The sequence below is a fragment of the Sander lucioperca genome, chromosome 2 (genome assembly GCF_008315115.2).
Source record: "Sander lucioperca isolate FBNREF2018 chromosome 2, SLUC_FBN_1.2, whole genome shotgun sequence".
In the NCBI taxonomy this organism is placed as follows: Eukaryota; Metazoa; Chordata; class Actinopteri; order Perciformes; family Percidae; genus Sander; species Sander lucioperca.
Genome location: NC_050174.1, coordinates 22,555,605 through 22,581,086, shown reverse-complemented (window position 1 = coordinate 22,581,086; position 25,482 = coordinate 22,555,605). Strand labels below are relative to the sequence as shown.

Here is a 25,482-nt window from a genome sequence, read left to right as displayed (position 1 = left end):
TTCTTGCACCAAATGCATAACTGCAATGCATTGTGGGCGATATCCACCTCTAGCCTGACAAGCCAGACCCACATCAAGATGTTGGGTCTGGGAACACACCATCAATCTGAGGGGCGGGATAAACGGTTGTCTTTCAAAATTCCCTCTGCACGCAATAGGATAGCGCTACAACCAATCAGAGCAATGAAGATTAAACTTTTGCCGTATCCGGTCGGTAAAACTCCGAACACATCTTCCTTTTTTAAGAATGACTTCAGTGCCATTCTTCGTTCTTTCCTCAAAGAAAAGCTAAACTCCAAGTCTTCCAGAGTCGCGGCCAAAGCCAATTCCAAAGACCGCTGTTCACCAGCAGCAGCAGCCATCGACTTTGTTTTCAAGTAGCAGGGAATTCACACGGAACCATCACAACTCTGTCGTCATTATGTTAAGCCCGCCCACCGACTCTATACACGATGTGATTGGCCTGACTACAGTTTGGTTTTTCCAGCTCGCAAGCCAATGGAGAGTTGCTAGACGACGCTGGCTGCAAATTACATTTGCTGCCGCTAGGGAGCGTCTAGATTTCTAGGCTACCTTAAGCTCCCCACTTTCCTGTCTGCAACTGTCATATCAGTTAAAGGCCAAAATGCCCCAAAAATGATCTTAAAAACAAACAAACAAGAATCAGTCTTCATTGATTTGCACTGCGCGTCGTTGCGTTGGAAAAAGTTAAACATAATTCAACTCTTGCAGCGGGCAGGCGAATGCATGTGACGAGCACAACCGCAAAAGTTTGAACAATCTATGTTCATTTCACTGGAACAAATACAATTGATTGATTGATTGATTGGTTGATTGGGTCTTGAGAACTGCCTGAGTTATGACTGCAGTAAAAAATGAATTAGTGCAGCTTTAAAGATGACCATGTGCTAATAAAAGTGTAATGAGGATGTTGCAGGTGTACAGATGGAAACAGCTGTATGCTGTCGACACATCACATACAACTGAACAATTAGAGCCCTGTTCTTTTTAGTCTCACAGAATCATTCCATCACTGAGGCATGTAAAGTGCACATACACATTCATCATGTATCTGTTTTATCAAAACTAGTAAGCTCGTTTTGTATTTTTTTTTTTTTTTTTTATCAAAGTCACACTACAACAGCTCTGTGTTTTGGGTTGAAAATAGCTCATAGAAGAAAAGGCAACACAGTCGTCACACCCTTAAAGGCTTGGAAACGTGCACTCATGCTTTACAAATGGATGTCATGCATGCAAGGCCCCAGCGGCAACAAGCATTCATCATCAAAGTACGCTCGCAAGGGAGGTAAACTACTATGCAAATACTGGCATTTAAAGTGTACGGGAGTGTATCGGCACTCCCTTAACATGCTGCAGCGTCAAAACAATCATGCAGAGGTACACACTTTATCATTTCCCTCTGTTTTCTTAAATTTGCTGTTGATTCCATTATTCCATATCCTGACACTGGCAGCTGAGGTTTAGGTTGTTGGCTGAAGACTGTAGCTCCAGTGCAGGGAACAGGGTATAGAAAGTACTTCAATTTGAGTTTATAAAATACGTTACAAGTCAGAAAATCAGATGGTTTGGAATATTTGGGATGATGCACCATAATGCACACACAACACACACTGGCCTCAAGTTCCATGGCAGAAAACAGCAGCAGTATGTGTTCACTTAGGCTTCAATCCGGAGATTTTAGACTCTGGAGAGAACACACAGATGTTATACTGATATGATTCATTATAAATTCCCTGCTGAATATCTCAAGCAGAACAAATGATATTATATGATATGATTAATTACAACTCAGCTCAAGTTTAACGTAAAAAGTTCATTCTTGACCTTAGAAATATTAGTTTGGACAAAATAATCGCAACTCAAGGTCTACTTAGGGACTGTACAAAAACACATCGGTAATCTTATATTTCTATCAAAAGAAAGGGCAAAAAGAGGCAAATGGTCTAATGGACCCTCTCCTTGACTGGAAAAATACTGCAATACTCTCCTCCCAATATCCCAAAAGAATGAATTTACAGCAAACATAACTTTAAGAGCCAATTAGTGCCCTTGGTATAAATAGGAACCAATCTTTGGTTCTTCAGGTACAACTCGGAAGTACATACAGTTTTTGACGAAGCACACGCGTGCACACAAACACACACACACACACACACACACACACACACACACACACACACACACACACACACACACACACACACACACACACCAAAATGGAACCAATGGTTTTAACTGCAAATATGACTTGGACTTTCATTGATCAAAAAAGGTAAAAAGTGCATCAATTACTCTCCCCGTGGAACAGCACCTCAGGGGCTTAAAGCCTCTACAATAACAACATTGTGAATATTCCAGCCACCCTCTATTTTTCAGTAAAGAGGTTCTGTTTAGGTGACCCTCCCTCTTTTCTGACCGCCATGCTCCAATATGGAATACTGTGGAATACTTGTTCCACAGTCAATTACCAGTTTTTTCAACTGCATGACGCAGTTTTCTCAGTTGTACAAGTTGTGTGATATGGTTGAAAGCTCCAGAAAATCTAGTAAGTAGAGTTTGAGTTGGATTTTTTTTTTGTCCAAATAACAAATTCTACAATTATAAGGTTTAAGAATGAACTTTGATGCTTAAAGATTGAAGATAAACATAACTTTTGTTTATTTACAAAAAATCTCCACAGGCCACGCCATGTTAGCCAGCATGGACAAGAAGTTCTCTTTTAAAGGTGCTGTAGGTAGGATTGTGATGATCCAGGACTTAGCCAAATATTTTGAACATCGACAACTTCTCAGTCCCTCCCCCCCTTTCCGCTAAAGCTCAAAACGTTCTCCTAAGCCCCTCCCCCCACAAGGGAGAATGAATGCGTGTGCCTGAGCAGTGATTGACACCCAGTTAGACACCCCCCCTGGCCCTGATTGGTGCATCTGAACAGGGAGCTGTGGATTTTTGCAAATCACACTACAGGCTGTAGGTGGTACCTACATTACCTGCTTCATGTAGTTCTACTTGAACATAGGGTCAGTTTCAGCAAATATGACAGAAAGTTAGTTTTATAAGTCTTACCTACTGCACCTTTAATTAGCTCCAAGTTTTCAGTCTCATGTGCTGGCTTTGCAGATACCACCGTACTACGCTGCCATGAAACTGGAGTCCACTTACTTACAGCTCATACCACGGGTCACAATTACACAGCATGTTAAAGGTTTTTTTCCTAGAAAAGTCCTCTGAGTAGATCTCTCACTGTGTCAAAGCCCTTCCATGGAATTGAATGTCCTTCATGGTTTGGTAACACTGTGTTTCTCCAGGGTAAATTGAGCAGAAAACTACAGTGTACTGCAATGAAAGTAGAAAGGAAGGGGAATGTATTGTGCATGTACCTGAGGCCATATTCAGGAAGAATTTGATCTCACCACGACACCTTCTCCAAAGAGCCAATACAATTGACTTGCTAGGGGGCGAAGGTCCCAACCGGCAGCATCAGATGGCCTCCCACCAAGAGTCAGGGTCTGTCTGAGGTTTCTGTCGATTTAAAGGAAGTTTTTCCTCGCCACTGTCACACCAAATGCTTGCTCTTAGGTGGAATTGTTGGGTCTTTGTAAATTACAGAGTGTGGTCTAGACCAGTCATTCCCAAACTGTGGTCCGTGATGGTACTGCAGGTGGTCCGTGGAAAAGCAAAATAAAATAATAGTTTTTTTAACCTTCGTTTTACCAGGGAATTCCCATAAAAATTAAGAATAGAATAGGCTAGTGGCGCTCGGCCCTAACCCTAACCCTAACCCTAACCCTAAAATCGCCAAAGGTTTTGAAATTTGGACTATATCCAAGAGTTCTCATTACTGTATAGATTTAATACTCCATTGCTATGGAATATGTTCAAATGAACCTGATTATGCCCTTGGGCGCTTGAGTAAATAAATAAATAAAATATGTGGCAGCCATTGTGTGCAGTAAACTTTCTTTTAACAAGCTTGTTGTACTGATGCGATGACCAGTTTTAGTGCTAATAGGCCTATTACGAGGTGTGGATTAATTCAGGTAGGACTGTGTGTAGAGGTGGTCCGCATAAATTCTTGATTACAAATAGTGGTCCACACACACAAATAGTTTGAAAACCCCTGGTCTAGACCTTTTCTATCTGTAAAGTGTCCTGAGATAACTCTTGTTATGATGTGACACTATGAATAAAATTAAATAGAAATTGAATTCATCTCGCTGCTGCTCTGGGCAGAGCTCCAAATCTCCCTCTAGAGTCTAAGAGCCAAAGACTTTCTGCCAAGACTTAATGATCACATATCATCTGTTATAATAAACATTTATCATTACTTCATTGACTTGTCTCTCCTGATTGAAATCAATTCATACGTCTGCTTGTGTGGAGGTGTATGCTTCAGGGAACTTCAACCAGTAAAGTTCGCCCCTGCCTCGTTTCACTTGGTATGGTTTCTCTGGTTGCCTTGGTTACACGGTGAGCCGTGGGTGGCCATTTAAAAAGAAAGTCAGTTCAGTAGCTGTTTTCCCAGCGGTAGCTCTCCTTGCTGCTCCCACCAACCAAACAAACAGAGGCAGCAGTGGCAACCTCTCAATAAAGAGACATTGGAAGTTTTAAACGTTTGCCAAAAATCTGCCAGTTAGAAGCTACTCTCAGCCTTCAAGCCTCTGAAAACATATTTTCTCTCTCAGCTTGCTACTCTGAATGATGGATTCCAACATTAACACATTTCTGCCACAAGTGCCAACTCTTTTGGTAACTTCAAATGACAGCTTCTCTGCATGTTTTCGCCTGTGCTCTTCTCACTGGTTGGAAGTGGGCGGACCTTCATTAGAAACAAGCAATGCCATGTACTTCTGAGCACCAACTAGTATTTAGCAACATTTAAAATCAAAAGCTGGTGACAGTTTGTGGGTTTGCTTATGTAGCTTAGTTTTGAACTGATAAACTCATGCACGCGAAACTAATCCAGAGGGCTCCAGCAAAAACAAGAAGGCCTGACTTTTGCTGCAACGCCACGTAATGTCATCCGGCAATTCGCCGCTTTGGCCCATCAGGTAAATGAAAGGACACATTCCTGGTAGATAACTTTGTAATTGGTAGTTCTACTGTTTGCCCTGGTATTCCAAAAGTCATATGACCGGTCCTAGTACTTTGTAGTACTTAAAATGTCTCTATTGTTTGACTGTGCTTTGGACCAAGTAAAGACGCGTGTTAAAATCCAAATACACTGGGTGTAAATGCATTTTCTGTATTATATGTATGTGGCATAATGGTTTCAGGGAGGACCCACATTCACCTCTTCTCTTTACCCCAATTCCACAAATGAATATGATCTACCTGCAGACTACCTGCAAGCTACACAAGCTTGAACCTGACTGGGTCAACAGAAGGGGGAAGCATACAGCAGTACCATCTCAAATGGCTCTTTTACCCTGTCCTCGCCCTGTGCTTCCTTTCTTTTTCGTTGCGGTCTGAGGAGCTGCATCATTACCGCTCCTCTTCTTCTTCTTCTTCTTCTTCTTAAACGCATAATGAAGCATTTTCTGTCTCTTTTTGTCATTAATCCCTCTACTCCGTGTCAGTCTAGTAACCCACCCCGAGAACTTTCTTCATGTGCTCGTACACCACGTAGGAGATGCTGACAGCTGGAACCACTTTGAGGAAGTTGGGGGTGATGCCACGATACAGGCCCGGTACACCTTCATTGGATATGATGTATTTGAACTGGCCCACCATGGTCAGCTTGGGTTTACCCTCAGTGAGGGCTGAAAGAAGAGGCACAATGGAGGTTATTGCTGGATCGCTGTTTATCCTCTGTATGTTTACAGCTTTTCTGAATCTACGGTAGGTTATGTATATCTCACCTTGCGCCTGCATACGTGTCCGAATGAGAGCGAGGGGATAGGATGCCAGCTGGCCGCAGGTACTGGAGATTGTACCACAGCCCAGCAGGACCAAAACTCCTGGATCTGCTGAGTCTACACAGTACCTCTGGAGCCAGGCGTTCTTCAGAGTCTCCAAGCATGAGCCATCAGAAAGAGTTTCAAAAATAAGGGAGAAGAGTGAAAGAAAATAGGGTGTATAGTAAGAGGAAAGAAAAAATGAAAGGAGATAAGAGTCCTTATTAAAAAACAATCAATATATTCTTATATGCATTTCATTTTAATTTGTCTTGACAAATAATTATAATTGTATGTTCTTTTATGCTGCTGTAATGTTGTTGGAAAAAGAATGGGAAAATAAGATTGCTTGAAACTGTATTGGATTCATAGACTGTTAATATAAATGGACAACGCATCCGGTTCGGTGAAGTGCATCAAATGCAGAAGTGCCTTAAACCTGCATTCTATCTGAATTCCAGCAGGGGGCGACACATGTGGTTGCAAAAAGAGTTCGGTTTCTGTAGAAGTCTATGAGAAAGTGACCCACTTCTCACTTGATTTATTACCACAGTAAACATTTTCATAATGTGTTTGTGGTCTCAATCGCTAGTTTTAAGTCTTCTGCAACACAGAATAATGCTCATTTTTTGAATTATGGTCTCGTTGATTTTAAAATCGGCGATAAAGCAGGGGGTGTTTTGCTAAGATGTGATTGCTAGCTCCCTCACTCCTCCCTCTCGTCTAAAATCGTCACATCCGCAACCAGGATAGCTGCGCCCGTAACGGCAAACCCGACGACTCATAGCAGATCTCCACAAACCAACGGGTGACGTCACACATGCTCTGTCCATTAATATTATACAGTCTGTTGTTGGATTATAAGAGAGATGATTCCCTGCTCCCTCTTAGGAAACATATATATATATATATATATATATATATATATATATATATATATATATATATATATATATAAAGCATAAGGCTGGGGACATTCTATAATTTTCTTACTATTAAGAAATTATCAGTCATGAAAAGACCAAACCAACAATGAAGGTATCCTACTAACAAGTATTGTGTGTGTATCCAAAGCCTGGTTTATTTTATTGAGCTCCATTTACATTTAGCCACTTCAAGTGTCTTGGGTGGATCAGAAGTCCATCCAAGAAGCATTTGGATGGATTTTCACATTGAAATCCGACTGCTCAAACCACCTTTGGAGATACCCAGATGATTAAAAAGTGTAACTATATCCATCTCGGCCACTTTACACTTCCAAATGCGATTTAACAGACTTTCCTTTACACTTACACATACATACACGATTACCTATCAATTCTGTAGTTATTTTGTGTAGTTCCCACCACGGTTCACTTTTTGCAGAAGAGTGGCTAAGTTACACCTAAAACATACTATAATGTACACGCACCTCATACACAGCCAAGTCAATGCCAGCATAGGGGATGATGCCCAGTGTATTTGGCAGGTAGCCCCTGTAGAAAGCCCGGACTCCCTCCGTCTTCATAATTTGTCTGGCACAATCAGCCATACCTGAGTATTGTCCCGTCTTCCTTAATGTAAGTCGAGTCTTCAGCACCTACCCAACGGAGGGGAACAGGGGAAGGTTGAAGAAGGTAAAAGAGTGGGGACAGGTAGGAAAAAGAGATTTTTTTAATTGGACATTGGACTTGTTTTTGTATTATTTTATTTACAGAGAAATAGCATCAAGAGACAATTTTCCAACCATTCATTTTCTCCTGCTTATCTGGGGCTGGGTCATGGTAGCAGCGGACTATGCAAGACATTGTTCTACTTAGCCAAGTCTTCCAACTTCTTCTGGATTTCCCAGAACGCAATGGGTTATGTAATCCCTCCAGCATGTTCTGGGTCTCCCCCAGGGTCTTCTTCCATTTAGACATGTCCAGAAGCCCTCCAGATTTCTAAAATCAACTCAACTGGAAATAGCAGGTTCTACTCTGAGCTCCTTCCAGATGTCCAGGCTCCTCCCCCTGTCCCTAAAGGTGAGCCCAGACACCCAGCAGAAGAGACTCATTTTGGCCTTTTGTATCTGCGACCTCATTCTTTTCGGCACTACCCAGAGATGATGAGCGTGTGTGAGGGTTGGAACATAAATCGACTGGTAAATTAAGAACCGCGATTTCAAATGTCAATCACAATTTATTTTGACCTCAGTCATTTTTACTCCGCCAAGGAGGTTATGTTTCGGTTTGGTTTGTCCGTTTGTTGGTTTGTTTGTCTGATAGCAGGATCACAAAAAAACTTCTGGCCCGATTTTCATGAAACTTGGTGGATGTTATGGGTAGCTCCCTCTCCAACCTGTGTTGGGGGTTTTTTGTCTCTGTTTGTCTGTGTGTCTCTGTGTGTGTGGCCGTGTGTTTCCACCTGGAGTGCTGGAGGCGTGTCCTGGAGGAAGTAGGTCAAGGGGAGTGGCCGATTCACCTGCACAGCCGTTTTCTTCACAGCTGCAGCTCATCTACTACTATCACCCAGCAATACTTAAGATCTGGCTGATCTCCCTGTCGGCGCCAGTTCGTTATCAACATTCAAGTGGTAACTTGGCTCTGTGTATCTTGCTCTTGTATCCAAGTTAGTTTTATTGTGCTCTCCAGCTCTAGTCCTGACTTCCTTTAGTTGATACTTACCTTGTGTTTTTGTTGTGCAGTGTCCGCTCCGACCAGCTGCTGCCTCTGCTGTACCTACAACCTCCAGTCTCACCACCAGCCTAATTCTCCGCCTGTGGAAGCCACTCCAACCCTACTCAGCCTGTCCGCCTCGATACTCAGCCTCCCTGGATCCTCCTCTCTCAGCTCGTGTCCGCAACTCGGACAGCCAGGAATCTCCTCGCTCCTACATTATCCTCACTCTTCAATTGAGCATAACTGTTTGTTCATTAAAACCTTTACAAACCACTCTTTCTGTCTGTGCGTGTGTAATCTCTGCGTTCTGGGTCAGAACAAACCCTAACAGTGGAAGGGTGTAGCATGGACCAAGGAGGAAAACCTTTTGGAGTGTATCCCAATCACTGGGCCGGCTGAGACACAAATTATTTTTCACTTCCGTTAACATGGCGAGATGGCGTTTGTGCTGCACTCATGTGATGTCAGAATAATCGTAAAAATGAGTTCCTGACTGGGAAAATATACACTGCATTAACATTGTGAGAGAGGACATGGCCTTGACGGAGGTCTGAGCTCTCCAAGTGCCCTTCTAGTCTTTTCTATTGTTGCTTCTTATGATGATGGGTGCTGAAGAGTGACATGACGTGAATTGGGGTTTTGTTCTATAATGCCACTCCTGTGCAGCATAACAACACTTCATTTTACACAAAGTGTAGATGCACTTGTAGAGTCTGGTTTGTATGCTTCATTATTATGCTACTGCAGTACTTGCAGTACTACTATCAAAGCTTCAACATGTGAGACATCAGTGTCCTGATCATTAACACTCAGAATAGGATTTACTTAGAGTTTGTGCAGGGAAGAGATCAATATGTAAATAAAATGACCACATCAGAAAGCTATGTTATTCACAAAACCTGCACACTAAGTAGGAAGCCATTGGACCCCAATGCTTAAAGCGGCTCAGGACATCCTTACTCCAATGGGAAGTGGTACTTGGGTGCCAACCTTGGTTACTGAGTCTGTGTATGTCTGTGAATGTACTTTCTCATAAGGCAGGCACTTCTTTTTTTATTACACTGTTTATGACAACGCTCTTTAAAAGGAGCTTGTCTTCACCAGAACATGATTTGCATTCATTTAAAAGTGAGTAAACAGTGTTAAGCTCGAACCTTCCAATTACACAAATTTCAAACTGACCTCCATGGGGTAGATGATGGTCTGGGCAGTAGCTCCTGCCAGAGATCCAGCAATGAACCTCTCTTGTACCCTTAAACTGCCCCCCTCTTTACTTCCTCGGATCAGCCACTTGATCTAAAGCAAGAGAAGGAACAGGAGGAGGGGAAGGCATAAGCAATGGGAGAAGATGTTGGGCGGGCGCACAAGAGTGGTGGGCATATGATTCAGCATGAGAGAAGGCAAGTGCAAAAGGTATCCACAGAATTTGATGATAAATCATGTATGATTTGTTCACTTTCTTTGAGACAGAGGAACCATTATGATTGTCCCCAAATAACAATTATATTTTATTTGACGTTCCCAGAAGCTAATCTATCTGCGAGCATATGCAAGCAGACAGAAGTTCACTTTGTCATTGATTAATTAGAGTGCACTTACCTGTTCATAGGCCATAAACTTAATGGCAGATTCAGGGGCAATCTTTAGGACATTGATGCCATTTCCCCTCCAGAGTGAGACAACGCCTCCCTCCTGGACCATCCCCCTCAGTCCGGACCACAGATTAATCCCCCGAGATGAGGAGCCATGTACCTGGACACACAAACACTGCCAGGTCAGTCATCTATATTACAACCTGTGCTTAGTTTGAAATGTTACCTTAGGCTGGTGTGTATATATCCAACCATAGTAGGGTTTCTCAGGTTTTGCCTGATGAAGACTTTGTAGGTAGAAAAGTTAACCAGCATGCTAACATGTTGGCAAACAGAGCAACATTATCATTCATTTAGAGACGTGTTTGTGTCCACCTGATGAATGTAAGTCCAATATTCTCTCTAATATATAGTCTAATATACTCTGTTTTAGCTATCTGTCTCTTCTAACTCCTGATAAATATATTTTTCCTTAGATCTTTAGCTGCTAAATGCGCCACTAAGTTCACCAGCTAGTCTCTAGCTGTGCCCTTCTGTCGTGTGCTGCTGAGCAGGTAGTGTATAGTGAGTTTTTTTTAGTCTGGATCAATGGAAGTACATTTCCAGGAAAAAGCCTGACATCCGGCACTTCAGGCTTTGTCCCTCCCCTTCCTCTCTCTGTGTGTTCTGTTTAGGGCTGTCAAACGATACATTTTTTTTAAATCGCGATTAATCGCGATTAATCGCATGATTTATCACATGATTAAAATTCTATTATTCTGCATTTCAGAACTGTTTTTAAGTACATATTAACAATGGAAAGCAATTCTTACCAGTGTGTCTTGACTGGGAATCAAATTAATGCAAGGAAAGTTACTTTATGAACTTGACTTTAAGATTTGTATTTGTTTATTATTTATTTACTGTAAACAAAAGAAAAATGTGTGAATCTGTCATTATTGCACAATTCCTCCAAGTACCTAACTAAAAAACTAAAAATCCCTATCCTTACCAGAGTCAATATAGTGTGCTCGGATCGTTGTTGTCATTACTTGCTGAACGGAAGAAAATACCATGGCTAGTAATAAGAAGATACTGGTGTTGTCAGCTCTCGGGCTTCTTCTTGTGGAAGAAGCACTGATTCGCTAGTCAAGGGCTAGCACTCCACCAATCAGATTGGTCATTGAGTCCGACTGCCCACTGGCCGATTCAACAAGTCAAATCGGCCAAAATGGATGCCGACGGCTCCTCCGACTGACGACGGCACGGAACACACCGAACAGACTCGAGTCACTGACCTCGCCAGACTGTCCGACGGCTGATAATTGGGTTGGTGTGTCACAGCCTTAAGACAGAAACAGGCCGATGTGTCTGTCTGTAAAATGCCATATTAGTATCAGAATGGTCAGGAGATATGTGGCTTATAAAAAAATGGGTCCAATATTGACTTTGGTGACTAGGGGGCATAATCTGTGTTCACGTTCACTTCTACCATTGGAATGAATACACTCAGGACCTGCCGCTAGTCTCCTAAAGAGGCATGGCAGTGGACAAACTCATGTGACACAGATTTACAGACACAGAAGTTACTCTGAGCTGTGTCTCGCTCGGTTATTAAGTTGGCTTTTGGTTTTACACGAGACACGAACAGTGGCCTCTTTGGTGAAAGTCCTGTGTTTGTTTGACCCGTCCATTCACCCCGACCTCCTCCCTGCATGGACATTGGCACACTTTATTATCCTTCCTAAACGGACTTTGTCACTCTTTATATTAAGTCATCTCACAGCGCCGCGGTCGAACAGTTGAAAGCCCGGTGCGTCTCATACAGACGCAAGTGTTCCTTGTGTGTGGGTATCAGCCGCTGAGGGCCACTGACCAAGCTGCCATATTTGACAAGTTAGGAGTGAGAACAGTTAAGTTACAGCCCGGAAAACCGCAATAATGAGCCAAAAGATGCTATGAAGCTCTACAGAGCTGAGGGGAACTGCAGAGTCAGGTGACAATTCTCTGTTGGTTCATTAGTACGAGTTCCACACTAACCCTTCAAGTTCAGTTAAACCACACTTACAGTAAAATAATGCTAGGGTTAGGACACATTTTATATTATTATATTGGATATTATTGGATAGCTGGGTTCAAACCTTCAATCAGAAATCAATTAGTAGTATTCATTTTTCTCTTTGTAGACAATGACCATAATAAATCAATAGGAGGTTTCAGAGTGCTGCTGATCAATGCCAGTCATTCGTCTGTTACTTAAATGACTGCTGACAGTTCAAGCTTTCAACACAGACAGAGCCAACCTTGCTTTGTGTTTTAGCTGGTAATGCTCCAACCACCCACCTGAACTACCCACCATGTGCTTTGTTTTTATTTCTGTAAGTGAGTGAAGGTGATTGTCAGTACAGCATTAGAGGGATAGAGTGAGCTTCAGACTCTGAAATACAGCCATAGGTGGCATTCACTAACCGCTGATATCTAACATCTTGCTGGCTGTTTTACATAAGAATTCAAAACCATGATGAATCTGTGAAGGAAGGAAATGCTAAATAGTATTCCTTGCTAGTGGTGTGGTACTCACCTAATTAGTCAGTGTCAAAGATTAGTCACTTACAATACTAGCCTGACGTGGTCATACTCAGATTCTAGTCAGAATATAAGTCTGATACTGCTCCATTGGGCTGTGATTATGGGGCGTGGTTCAACCGAACCAGGAAAGAAAATGCCTCTGCACTCGATTGGATAGACCTACAACCAATCAGAGCAACGGAGTATGTGACGTTGCCGAATCCCGTAGGAAGGACGGCAAAAACATCTTTCTGATCAATAAACGCCTTGATCGCGGTTCTCTGTTCCTCTTTTAAAATGAATGCGTTGTCGATATATTCTATAACAGACGCAATGGCGGAATCTACACATCTCAATTCTCCAGCGGCAGCCATCTTTGTTGTAAACAAATTCAACCCAAGCGCTCTTTGGTGACGTGGTTGATTACGTTACTGTTGATCATCTGTCCATCATCGTATAAAGCCCGCCCTGACAATTTCATTGGTCCAAACAGCTCTGGTTTGAGCATAGTAGCTCCACAACGGATCAAGTCCAGACCAGCTTCCCAACCTCAAATTTCAAAAGTCACTCTAAAAGTCATTGCCAAATGAGTTGATACAAAGTTAAGACTATCAGCTCCACAAAACTCTCTCTGTATTTCTCAGTATGGCTGTGTTCAGAAACTGGTGTCGTCTGGCGACTTTCGCTCGCAGAAAATCGAGCGAGGATAATTAACTCTTCTGAAGAGTCCATCATGTTTTTTTAATCCTGTTTGTCCTTCTTGACTACTAGCGATCACGCAAGGCTTGTATCATGTGGATGTGCCGACAGTTTTGTTGTCATTACTTCGAGTTCCTCATGGGGGAGACTGAAACTACGCACTATGGCTTTAAAGACACGGTCACATTTAGTTTTTAGTCGAGCGCGAGTGACCACCGATAATCCAGGTCAGAGGACCTGCTGATAAAGGACGGAGTAGGTCGGAGATGTACACAGGTGCCTGACCATGCAGAGCTCTTTATGTCACAACAAGAACCTTAAAATGGTTCCTGAACTTGATAGGAAGCTGATGTTTCGAGGATAAGATGGGAGTGGACCTGGTCAACATCCTCACAGCAGAATTCTGGACCAGTTGTAGACGGTAAAACCGTAAAATGATCATCTCAAGCTCAGATTTTCAAAAAACAGACCCAAGTTTGTCAATGTTTCTTTCTATATATATTGATAAAAAAAAGCATGATCAATGTAACACTGAGATTTCTGAGTTTGGACTATACAGCTAAAGAAAGGGACCCTTAAGCCCTGAGCTACCTTTGAAGTTGTGTTATCTGAAGCAATGATAAGGGACCTCAGTCTTATCTGAATTGAGCTGTAAAAAGTTGTTAGCCATACATTTCTTAATGGCAAACAGACAATTGTGCAAAACTGTCCCTTATCAGTTTCTTCAGGCTTAAAGGAGACATACAACTGAATATCATCAGCAAAACAGTGATATGAAATACCTTTAAATTGGCTAATAATATGACCTAGGGAAAGCTCAACAATGCAAATAAAATAGGACCTAACACAGAACCGTGAGGCACCCCACAGGAAAGGATAGCAGTTTCTGTGTACCAAGTTACACAGAAAAACTCCTATCCGAGACATAGGAGGAGAACCAGTCCAGGGCGCTCCTAGAGACACCCACCCACTGCCTAAGACTTTCAATCAGGATGCTGTGATCCACAGTATCAAAAGCTGCACTAAGATCCAGCAGCTCCAAAACAGCATTCACCCACATCAGGAAACAACAGTATCAATATATCTCTGAGAACAGCTGTTTCAGTTGAATGCTTCTGACGGAAATCAGATCAGTCAAGACAGCAGTGAGCTGTTTGGCAAAAAAAAGCTATTTATAATAGAGACCATGTATGTACTAACAGGCCCCAGTACATTTTAAACAAAGAAGTTGGTAAAAAATCTATAGGGCTTGGGGAAGGTTTTATACTGCCCACCAGATCAGTGAGGTCTTGCAGGGAAATAGGAAAGAACCAGTTCAAAATTGATGGTGTCAAACAGGACTTTAGGGCTGCATTTACTGTATGAAATAAGGTTAGGAAGGTAAGATGCCCACACCTCTTTAAACATATTGTTAAACTCAGTTTAGAGGCCTTTGTGATAGACAGTGAACATGGAGCTTGGTGGATTTCCACTCTTGTTCAGCCCTCCAACATTTACGCCTGAAACAAGAAATGGAGTCATGCAGCCACTTGGAGTATCAGTTACCTAAAAGATGGTAAGCTTGAAACCTGTCACTCAATACAATAAGGGAATGTTGTTAACAGTTTCGCTGTGTGTGAGTGGGGCTAGTTAAAAAGATCCTCCATCATATGAGTCGGAGTGAAAGTGAAATGACTCACCTGCAGGAAGACTTTCAGGCGGTCCAGAGGAGCAGTTCCTGTCCGGGACACAGCCCCTGCCATCGCTCCAGCAACCAGCTGCCTCCACACCAGACCTGAGCGCCGCTCCTGCTCCGAGAACTCGTCTGGTACCGTCAGCTGTTCCCCAATGTCAAACATCTATAACAACATTAGGAATTGAAGGGTCAATCTGTATTTATTTATTTTGGGGGTTAAGCCTCCTTATTGTAAAATTGATACAAATTTCTTTTGATATATATGTATGTATGTTAATTCATTTCAATTGTATTTATAGTATAAAATCATAACAAGAGTTATCTCAAGACACTTTATAGATAGAGTAGGTCTAGACCACACTCTATGATTTACAAAGACCAAACAATTCCCCCAAGAGCAAGCATTTAGTGCAACAGTAGCAAGGAAAAACTTCCTTTTAGGCAGAACATATGATAGACTGTATATAAAGAAGGACGACGTGTCTCCACTTCCTCTAACTGTACAAAAGCAAAGCCAAAATCTCCTGGATACGGGCACTGCCATCTTGTGATTTTGGAGCCAGAGTCTGCGCAGTAGTGAAAGTATCAAAGTCCCGCCCATACACCCGCCCGACCAATCGTGAGTCAGAAAAATGAACACTGGAACAAACATCAGCATGATCAGAACTACCCAAAATGACAGAAACAATCTTTGGGAAAAAAATATTTGACATGTTTTTTTGTTTGGTCCATGTCCCATCTGCTAACATGGAGGGGGCGGGGTTTATGACCTCTATATATGTATATATACTGTCATTGTTATTAACTGTAACATTACTATCTCTGGAACCAGGTGACTCACATGGGAGTGTTTCCAGTAGTGGACGATCTCCTCCATGTTGTGGAAAGGGTTGAACAGGAAGTGATCGCGCCATTCATTCCAGTCAATGGTCATAGTGCCATCCCTGTCCATACTGGGAGAGAGAGAGTTACACCAGAAATTACAACTCATCAACAGATCACTTATGGTGACTCAATTATTGCAATACAGCTTGCAAAACCACCGACCTGTCAGGTTAGGGTTTCACTTTGTCCATGACATGGCACTTTGAACACTCATCCCTTATCTACGCCAACCACTCCACAGAATGTTCACACTCCTCTTATCAAACCAGAGGTCTTGTTCCTACATGTTTTGTTGTGGAATAAAAATCATGGGACTAAACCTGAATCAAGGTACTGAACCTGCAATGCACCCATGGAGCCATCCTTGTTATGGTTTTGGTGTTTTGTCCTGTCATATTTTGGTAGCCTGGTTTTCTGTCATGTCTTGTCTCCTTGTGATTGTGTGATTTTCGGTCTTTTTTGCCTGATGTTTTCCACCTGTTTCCCAGCCCTTGTGTCACCTGCCTCTCGTTACCTCGTTACCCTGTGTATTTAGTCTTTGTGTTCCCCTTGTCCTGTGTCAGATCATTGTTTGTGTTTTGTGTTAGTTCTTGTCAGTTTGTTCCTGTCAGCATGTTTCGCTCAGCATGTTTCGCTCTTGTGCCTGCAGTCTGAATTGGACATTAGTTTTGCCTGCTTCTTTTGACTCCTTGTGTTTTTGCCTGCTGGATTTTTGGACTCTTTTTGTTTCTATTGACTCTTCCTTTAAATAAATCCTCAAGCTCAAACTTTTTCCTGCCTGGTCTCCTGCATTTGGGTCCACTTTTTTCCCTGCGGCACATAACAATCCTTATTTAAAGTCAATTATTTGTCTATCCTCCATTGTGTGACCAACACCATGATAAAGGAATACGTTTACAAATGTCATGTTTTTATATGCTTCTCCTATTACAGTAAAGACCCTGCACACCCTCACAGCTGTTTTCACGTATTCTGGCTCACATTGAAAGCATGTGGCGTCCCCAAACTTCATGAACCATTAAGTAAGGGATAACGTAGGACATACTGTATCACCTGACAGGATGATACAGGACCCCGATGCAAAGCGGAGAGGTCTTGTATCAGCCTGAAGGGGTTCGCAATAATGACCAGCTCGCTTTACATTATCCCGTTTATTACATGGTTACTCATACAGAGGTTACCAGCTGATGATGCCTGCGTCCTGGTCGGGTTAACTTTGAGCACAAATATGGATTTAAATTTTTTTTTAATTAATATTATTTTTGCGGCATGTTATACAGGACAGCTGAAAATGTGAAAGGGGAGAGAGAGGGCGAATGACATGCAGCAAAGGGCCGCAGGTTGGAATTGAACCAGTGGCCGCTGCATTAAGGACTGAGCCCTCAACCAGGTGAGCTATCCAGGCGCCCGGATTTAAAAAACGATTTTATCGATTTGAAAATGTCGATAAGAGTCTATGATCAGAACTCCGTACATGGCAGCGGTCTGTAATACCTAGTAACAGTCTGTTTAGTGAAATCTGTCTAGTAGACCGCAGAATGCCGTGTTTGACCAATCAGAATCAAGTATTCAGCAATGCCGTGTAATAAAGGCTGATGAAGGTCTAACCTCTCCCACCCTAAAGGTTGCAGCAAAACTAATCAGATGTCAATCAAACACAGTCCGTACACGCCCACACAGTCGACACACCATGGCTATTCAGACCTTGTTGACATTGGCTATACTTTGTCGTTTGGCGTCCCACAGATCCCACTGCTGTATGTGTAAAAGTAACAGGAATAGTTCCATAGTAAAAAAAAATGTTGGCCTTACTATTGTAAAACCTAAGATGAAGCAAAGTATTGAAGTGGTAACCCCTCCCTTTGACACAACCTGAGCACACACATTGATGATAGTGACCTTACACCCCAAATAAGAGAGATAAGAGATTTCTTCTTTTATATGTTATATGAACAAACAAATATGTTTTTCTTTTGTGTGCTAAAAAGTCATTCACAGACAAATAAATGTACAGTTTTTTATCCTACAGTGTGACGTTACTTATGTTTTGGATCAATTAAATCCCAGAAAGGTCTAACTCCCCATTAGACATCTTCTGAAAAAAACTGTTCTTAAACTCTAAAAACCGAAAAAACCTGACTCATTTGGTATTTAGGAGGTAGGGGGTGGTGCTGTGTAAAAAGTCAGCTTGGTGCTGACACCAATCAGAGATATAAAGCAGGTGAAAAGCCATTATATTTAACCAGGTTTTACAGCAGTGGTCTCTGAGACCATGCTTATAAGCATTTGTCATTAATTAAAAAAAATTCATTAAGTATCAAAAAAATAAAAGAAAAAGTTATGGATGCTTAGTGAGTTGTTTAAGAGAGCTCTAATATTTCCTTTTTGATTTTTTTCTGGTATTTTCTGTCTTTTATTTTGCTCTCTCTCTCTCTCTCACACACACACACACACACACACACACACTCTCTGTACCTCTGCAGTATCCTGGACGCCTGCTCCATGGTGACCTCCACACCAAGCTGGTGCAGTGAGTGCTGGATCTCCCCGACATCAATCCGACCTACACAACAGAACAGAAAGGTCTGTTTATTCACTCGAATACTGACGCTTGTCAGGAGCCTTTTGGTGTTTGTTATTGGCGCTAAAAGTCTCCTTTCGTCATATCTAAACGCTTTTGGTCGGGACTCTTGGCGTCACTTTTGACGCTCTGGGTCGGGACGTATGTTTAGCTGACATGCAGGACAAGAACGGGACAGTTAGGTTTAGGAAAATATGGTGGGGAGGGGGGGGATTACAAAATGTACATTTCAGTGACACAAGGGAGAAGAACGGGACATGAACCCCCAGTCTCCTGGTTGGTTGGGGAAAGTCCTGTGTTGTTTGACCCCCCCCCACCACCAACCTCCTTACGCGACATTGGTCTTTCATACTACTTGCTACCATTGTCGGTCTCTCTTACATATCACTACGTCATCTGCTCTGCACGGTGCGTTCCATACAGACGCTAAAGGAGGATTTTTGCGTTGGTATCTGATGCTGAGCAGCACTGACCAAGCGTCAGTATTTTACGAGTTGAGAGTGAGAACAGGTTGGGATGTGACAGAGAACTGTGTGTGTGCGTGCGTGCGTGCGTGCGTGCGTGCGTGTGCAAGTAAACACCATCATTGTTGCGGTCCAGATTGTGGAACATGAGCCTCAGCCTCTTCTCATGAGCCCGCAGGTACTGGGAGAACTCCTGGAAGTCCAGCAGACCATCGTGGTTGATGTCGCTCTCCAGGACTATCTGTAGGGGCAGAGGGAGACTGTCAGTCAGTCAGACAGGTAAAGATGGTAGTAGGTAGAGATGGTGGAGATAGGTGTATACAGATGAGGGTGTGTCGATAGACTGGATCAATGGAAGTACATTTCCAGGATAATTGCCTGACGGATCCAGATGTCCCTCCCCTTCCTCTCTCTGTGTTTCTGTTCTCTAGTTCCGTTCTCTTAGGGAAACAACAACAAACTTCGAGCTAGCGAGCTACACGCTGAAAATGTCTAGTTTAGAAGAAAACGTGGATGGTGCAACCTGCTTGGTTTTTTCGGGGAATGATTGTAAAGAATTTACAAAGAATATGTTTAGGGCATTTCCTCTCTAACTGGGACGTTTTGGAAGCGATTGGTGGGATTGCTGTGGACGAAGTACACATGGAGATACACTGGTGAGAGCTAATGAGGTTTAACCATGTATCCAGCTCATTTAAATAGCCCACGTTACTGTATTGGATCAAAAGTTAACTTTGTTTAATATTGTATGTGGCGTTTTCTTTAGCGGAGTGCAAATGTTCCACCAAAACAAGGTCCTTCCAGAGACTATTATGTAGAGTCACTGTCACTGCGTCCAGAGCTTAGCGCCGCCCAAGACCATTGTGATTGGTTTAAAGAAATGCAAACAACACAGAGAGTTTTTTTTTTTCTCCTATCCCAGAATGCATCCATGGTGTAGCCAGACAAGTATGTTGGTAATGTAGATGGCACCGAAGTGACAGGGGTCAGGGGTCAGGGTTAGGGGGTGAATAAAGAGTGCAACAGATACACAAGTGAGAAGAGAAGTGGACAGAACATAAGGCACTGTGCTCCCTGTGAAAGTGAAGAAGGAAACCACATCTTACCTGGCTGCAACATAATCTCTCCTCTCTTGATTAGGAGAGAGAGAGAGAGAGAGAGAGAGAGAATACAAGACTAGTTCTTGTGCACAGCAGGATGGAAACACACATACTATTACTTTTCTATGCCTACTTTCTATATCTTTTATCTCTGTAATTGTCTTTGTCTTTTTTGTAAAGTGTACTAAGTGATTTCACACTCAAAATAAACCTACTTAACTTAGTAAATCCAGTTTGTTTAAGTTTCATGCTCTCTAGGTTACATTAGCACATTATTTGAATTAATTAAAGCAACATTATGCAACTTTTTTACCTTAAAATAAGAGCTTCAAAATCATTTTGATGATACATCGACTTGTAATAGAGAGAAGGGTGCCTTGATATATTGCTATATATATATGATATTGTGACATAGTTTCCTTTACTGTTACCTTTTTAATGACTGTATCTACACTGGATGGTGTGGATGGCCTGGGTCGTCTATGTTAAGGCTCTGACACACCAACCCGAAGTCCGACCGTCGGCAGAAAAGGCAGTCGGACTGATCAGTCGGCTCCCTAAGGTCAAAAAAGTGCCTCGGAATACACCGAAGCGACGCCGACTTGAGCATACGTTCTGCGCGTGCATGAGACGTAATACGTCTCCATAACAGCAGGCGGCACTAATCTGTATTGTCGCCCAAAAAATTTAAACCGGAAATGACGGAACATCTCTCTAGACCTCGTAAACACAGAGCACGCTGTCGTCAGTCATTGTTTTCATCAGAGAGTGTTGATAGTAGTCAAGAAGGATCGTTGTTGTCATTACTTGCTGAACGGAAGAAAATACCATGGCTAGTAATAAGAAGATACTGGTGTTGTCAGCTCCGGTTTTCTCGTGCACTGATTCGCTAGTCAAGGGCTAGCACTCCACCAATCAGATTGGTCATTGAGTCTGACTGCCCACTGGCCGATTCAACAAGTCAAATCGGCCAAAATGAAGGCCTCCGGCTCCTCTGGCTGACGTCGGCACGGAAAACACCGAACAGACCGGAGTCACCGACCTCGCCAGACTGTCCGATAGCCGATAATCGGGTTGGTGTGTCAGCGCCTTAAGGGTTTGTGCTAAAAAGAGTTATGCAGCCGTCTTCCTAGCCATTCAAAGAACTGTCTGCTTCGGAGTTGAAGACAGAAACAAGTAGATCACTGCAAAGTGATGTGAAAGCCAGACCGACAAAGGTCAGCAGTGTAGCAGCTTTGTTTTACAGACTGTTAAAATATTCATCCACAAAGGGTTAAATTCCACTGCAAACTGGAACAGGTTGTCTTTATATGGTGTTATAACCAGGCCACACAAATTAGTGATTGACCTGTACGTTGGTGAGAAATGACAGTCTCACCCAAGGGGCTTGAGTTGAGTGCATTGTTTTGGCAGAAAAATGGTTTATGCCATAGTTAGCTCTGTAAAAGTAGAAGTACAACAATGACAACCCTACTTAAGTAAAAGTAAAAAGTACCTGATTTTAAATGTACTGTAAGTATTAAAAGTAAAAGTACTTCCATAACAATTTATTCTCTTAATGTCTATATTCTAATAATTAAAAAAAACAGTATGGGCTGTGGCATTTTAATGAAGTTAGTTTTAGGTTAATGTAATTGTGCTTACTCTCTGTGGCCCAGTTTACATTGTGACTTACAATTCTGGTTATCTATCAGGGTGCTCTGCATGAAGCTCGACTTTGCATTTTTTCCCATGGGACAGTGAATGCTGCACACATTTATTTAGCGAGAACACACAAGTTTGGACAACAAATACGTGGCTTCACAGCTGAGGAGGACCGGGAGTGTTTTTAAGATAAATATACGGGTTGTATATTAACCCTATGTGAACGGATGCTTCACATATGACCAAGCAGAGTAATAGTAACAGGAGCGGTATGCGCCTGGCCAATAAACGCTATTGAAGGGCGGGTCTTGGTGTGGCCATAGTGGGATTCGGAATATCGCGAGCGGCACCGGGAGCTGGACGGCCGCTGCTGAAGGCTTCCCTGCGGACTGCAAACGTGTGACGGTCAGGAAGACGTTTTGGCAAGGGGAAAAACTGATCAGAAAATGTAACGAAAACAAAAACAATAAAAACAAACTTTGAACTAGAAAATGTAACGAAAATGTAACGGAATGTTGTAGAAATGTAGTGGAGTAGAAAGTATGAAATGTAACGAAGTAAAAGTCAAAAGTATGCACTATTGATTGTACTTAAGTAAAGTACAGATACGTGAAAAATGTACTTAAGTACAGTAACAAAGCATTTGTACTTTGTTACATTCCACCACTGTTGGTTACCTTGTTTCAAGCCATTCTAGCGTGGTACAGAAAGCCTGCAGGAAGACTCGGCTCGATTTGTGCCAGTTCTCATTAATATTCAACGAGCTAAGCTGCTTGACTCTGATTGGCTAACAGCTAGCCAATGAGAGCCTGGCTATCAGCATCCTTTACCCAGCGCAACTGAGTGAGCTCATGAATAGTAATGAGCTCAGGCAACACCAGGTCAGACTGACCAGCTTTTGTAATTGGCCTGATTTCTCCGCTTATTTCTTTTCAGTGGCTAGAGCTGACAGAGGAGGTAGCCGTTCATTTTCACATTCACCACATAACACAAACACATATGGACCTAACATATTTCAAAAAATGCAAGTAAAAACGGTTTTGTGCGGCAGGGCACCTTTAAGAAAGTAACGCTCTTTGCCTCTATAATGATACAAGAATAAAATGATTGATAGAGGAATTCCATTTAGCTGCTTCAGATCCAGGGTCCTGGTATTGTTCATACTGACTCACTGTCACACTAGCCAGGCTAGTATTCAAATGGAGTACAACCTTTGAATTTGAACAAATAGTCTATATTGTACAAGGTATAATTCCAGTGAACTGTTTCCCCATCACCTCCTTCAACTTGTGCGTGATTCATAACACAGCAGGATGTGGCCGAAACAAGTAACACACAAACAGATGGGACAAAACAAATCAAAGTAAATGTGAACACTGCAAACGGACAGAGTCAAATCGCGAGCTGCCTTTGATTTGTTTGTCAAATGGGAAATGGAGTTCACAATGTGCAGTTTTTGGCATCCAAGTGGTTAAACTGTGAACACTGTTGCTAGGCACCTGACAACAAAGTGGATTGCTCTATTTTTTAAGAAGTGGGGTTTTTTTTGTAGCCTACACCCGGTAGCCTACCTTGTCTTGTTTTAAAAATGGCAGAGCTGTTGTTGGACTCTGAAAGCAACAAGCAACTTGATTGGATGGCAGAGATTCACAGCAGTGGTTTAATATGAATGAGTCATCAGGGGTGTAGCACAAAATTCTGGGCCCTGTAGAAAGGCATTTTCTATGCCCCCCCCCCCCCCCCCCGCATCCACAGCTATTCATTCGAGCATCTTTTTGGGCCCTCCTCACATGAGGGCCCTGGGTACTCAGTCCCCTTCCCCCCCCTGCCAGTCCAACGCCCCCCAGTCCAATGCCCCTGTGAGTCACTGCTATAAACGTTTAGATCTCAGGGTCAGATTACTTCTAAAAGTCTAAAAAGTTAGCTCTTCTAAATGTAACTTGTAGCACAGTGCTGCTGAGACAGTAAACTACTGCACACAACCAGAACACAAATAGGCCTACCTGGTATATTACCTCATTTATATACTGACACAGAAAGATAAACTTTGGCCACTGAGGATACCTTATTATAGGCCTATGAGTAATGAACATAAGGAAGAAGAAAAAAAACACAGGGGCCTCCCGTCTTCATATCATCCTCTCAGTGTTTCCCAAACATTGATTTATGTACCACATATTGATTTTTTTTTAGTTACTAGGCTATTTAAAATAGGTAAAATCTTTTTTTCTTGTAGTTGCATAGTTTCGCTCATCTCTCTCTCTCACACACACACACACACACACACACACACACACACACACACACACACACACATATTATCAAATAGGAAAGGTTGAATAGTATGAGTTGAACGCGCTGCATAGCCTATTAAATGTTTTTTTGTTTCTCTCTCTTTGGCTTATAAAGGGTAATAGTTTAGACTTCATATTTAGTCAGTCGAATGAAATGTAGCACTCCATCCCTATGTCTCTTTCCTGTATGCCAATAAAGCAGCTGTGAATGGGGACGGAGTGTGTTGGAGCGGAGGAGTGTAGCCTAGTGCACCTGTCCGTCCTATGGTCCTAACATCAGCACCTTTCCTCTCTGTCTCCCGGACTAGCTAGCTATTGTAACACCGGTCGTTGACTCACCTCCTCCGCCTCTCCCCGGTGCAAACCACGAGCTGCCAGTCCGGTCCTCAGTTCACTGATGTCAACCCTGCCATCTTTATTCAAGTCCAGCTGCTTAAACAGCTCTGCGTATTTCTTCTCTCTGTCCGGGTCCAGAGCGGCTCCGGTATCTCGGTTTTCTTCCTTTCCTCCGGGGCGAATGTGGCCGCAGAACCCCTTCTCGTCTTCGCCCATGTGAAAGAAAGAGAGACGTCTTTCTCTACTCGACAGGTCGACAGCCGAGCATAACACTTTAAGAAGGGAAAGGAGTCCGAGTGCGACTCGCGAGCTCTGTCTGTCCTGGTTTCCAGAGAGACCGGACCGCTAGCTCACACACACACCACAGCGGGAACAGAGATGTCAAAACGGAGGAGAGCTGAACGTGGCCGCGCTGTTCGCCCGCTTCCCCTGGCGGAGATAGCCAACTCCCGGCCCTCGGGGATGGCTGGATGTGGTTTAGACGAGCTCTTGTGAGATTAATTCCCGTATCGGTTAGCCTACATTGGCTGCTCTATCCCACCGGCACGCGAAAATCCATAAACTCGTTCAGATTAATGAAAGTTTCCGTCACAGCTCGCGGATAAGCGGCCGCTTTTACCGCAGTCTCTGAAACCAGTGCTGACACATCTGTGCTCGCGCGAAGAGCCTATAGGCTATTACTATTATTTTTTTTCGATTGCTTAAAGCATTATGAAAACACACCTCCAATCAGCAGAATACCTCAGACCCTTTGCAAAATGAAAGACTCTTGCAAAAACTAGCCTATACACTAATTTATAAAAAACTTTATTTTGTTACCATATGGAACCCACACGTTCCATATGACTTACAGTTTTTTGCCGATTGCTTACACACTGAAATCAAAAGTATTACACAAAATGTGTCTACAATTAAGCAATCATGTGTTTACGCACCTGATGACTGTGTGTTCGCTGGTTGGCTCATAGGTGTGGTAATTTGACAGTCAGTGCTTTTGGAATTGCAAGGAAATGACATCATAGCCTACGTCTGTGTCTAATGTAAACAAGTGTGTTTAGTGTTTTGCAAATCACTGTGTGTATTGTTTTGCAAAAAGTGTGTGGCTGAACTT

The 25,482-nt window shown here is 42.7% G+C and overlaps 1 protein-coding gene across 1 annotated transcript; it reads right to left on the bottom strand.

The window, feature by feature from the left end:
• Positions 1 to 4,145: 4,145 nt before the first annotated feature.
• Positions 4,146 to 25,015, bottom strand: LOC116045042 (calcium-binding mitochondrial carrier protein SCaMC-3-like). The gene is made up of 10 exons (XM_031292561.2): positions 24,375 to 25,015; positions 19,115 to 19,238; positions 18,428 to 18,515; positions 15,909 to 16,020; positions 15,072 to 15,230; positions 10,154 to 10,306; positions 9,737 to 9,850; positions 7,327 to 7,494; positions 5,880 to 6,030; positions 4,146 to 5,780 (listed from the first exon to the last, which is right to left on the bottom strand). The coding sequence occupies exons 1-10, from the start codon at positions 24,585 to 24,587 to the stop codon at positions 5,599 to 5,601; spliced, it is 1,464 nt and encodes a 487-aa protein (XP_031148421.1). The 5' UTR covers positions 24,588 to 25,015; the 3' UTR covers positions 4,146 to 5,598.
• Between the last annotated feature and the right edge of the window lie 467 nt (positions 25,016 to 25,482).

What these genes read in the sequence shown, in the direction of transcription:
- LOC116045042 (XM_031292561.2), bottom strand. Translation starts at nt 24,587, where the DNA reads ATGGGCGAAGACGAGAAGGGGTTCTGCGGCCACATTCGCCCCGGAGGA. An exon ending in TCTGGACCGCAACAATGATG is followed by an intron (nt 18,516 to 19,114) that starts GTGTTTACTTGC and finishes TCTGTTGTGTAG; the next exon opens with GTCGGATTGATGTCGGGGAG. An exon ending in ACTACTGGAAACACTCCCAT is followed by an intron (nt 15,231 to 15,908) that starts GTGAGTCACCTG and finishes ATGTTGTTATAG; the next exon opens with ATGTTTGACATTGGGGAACA.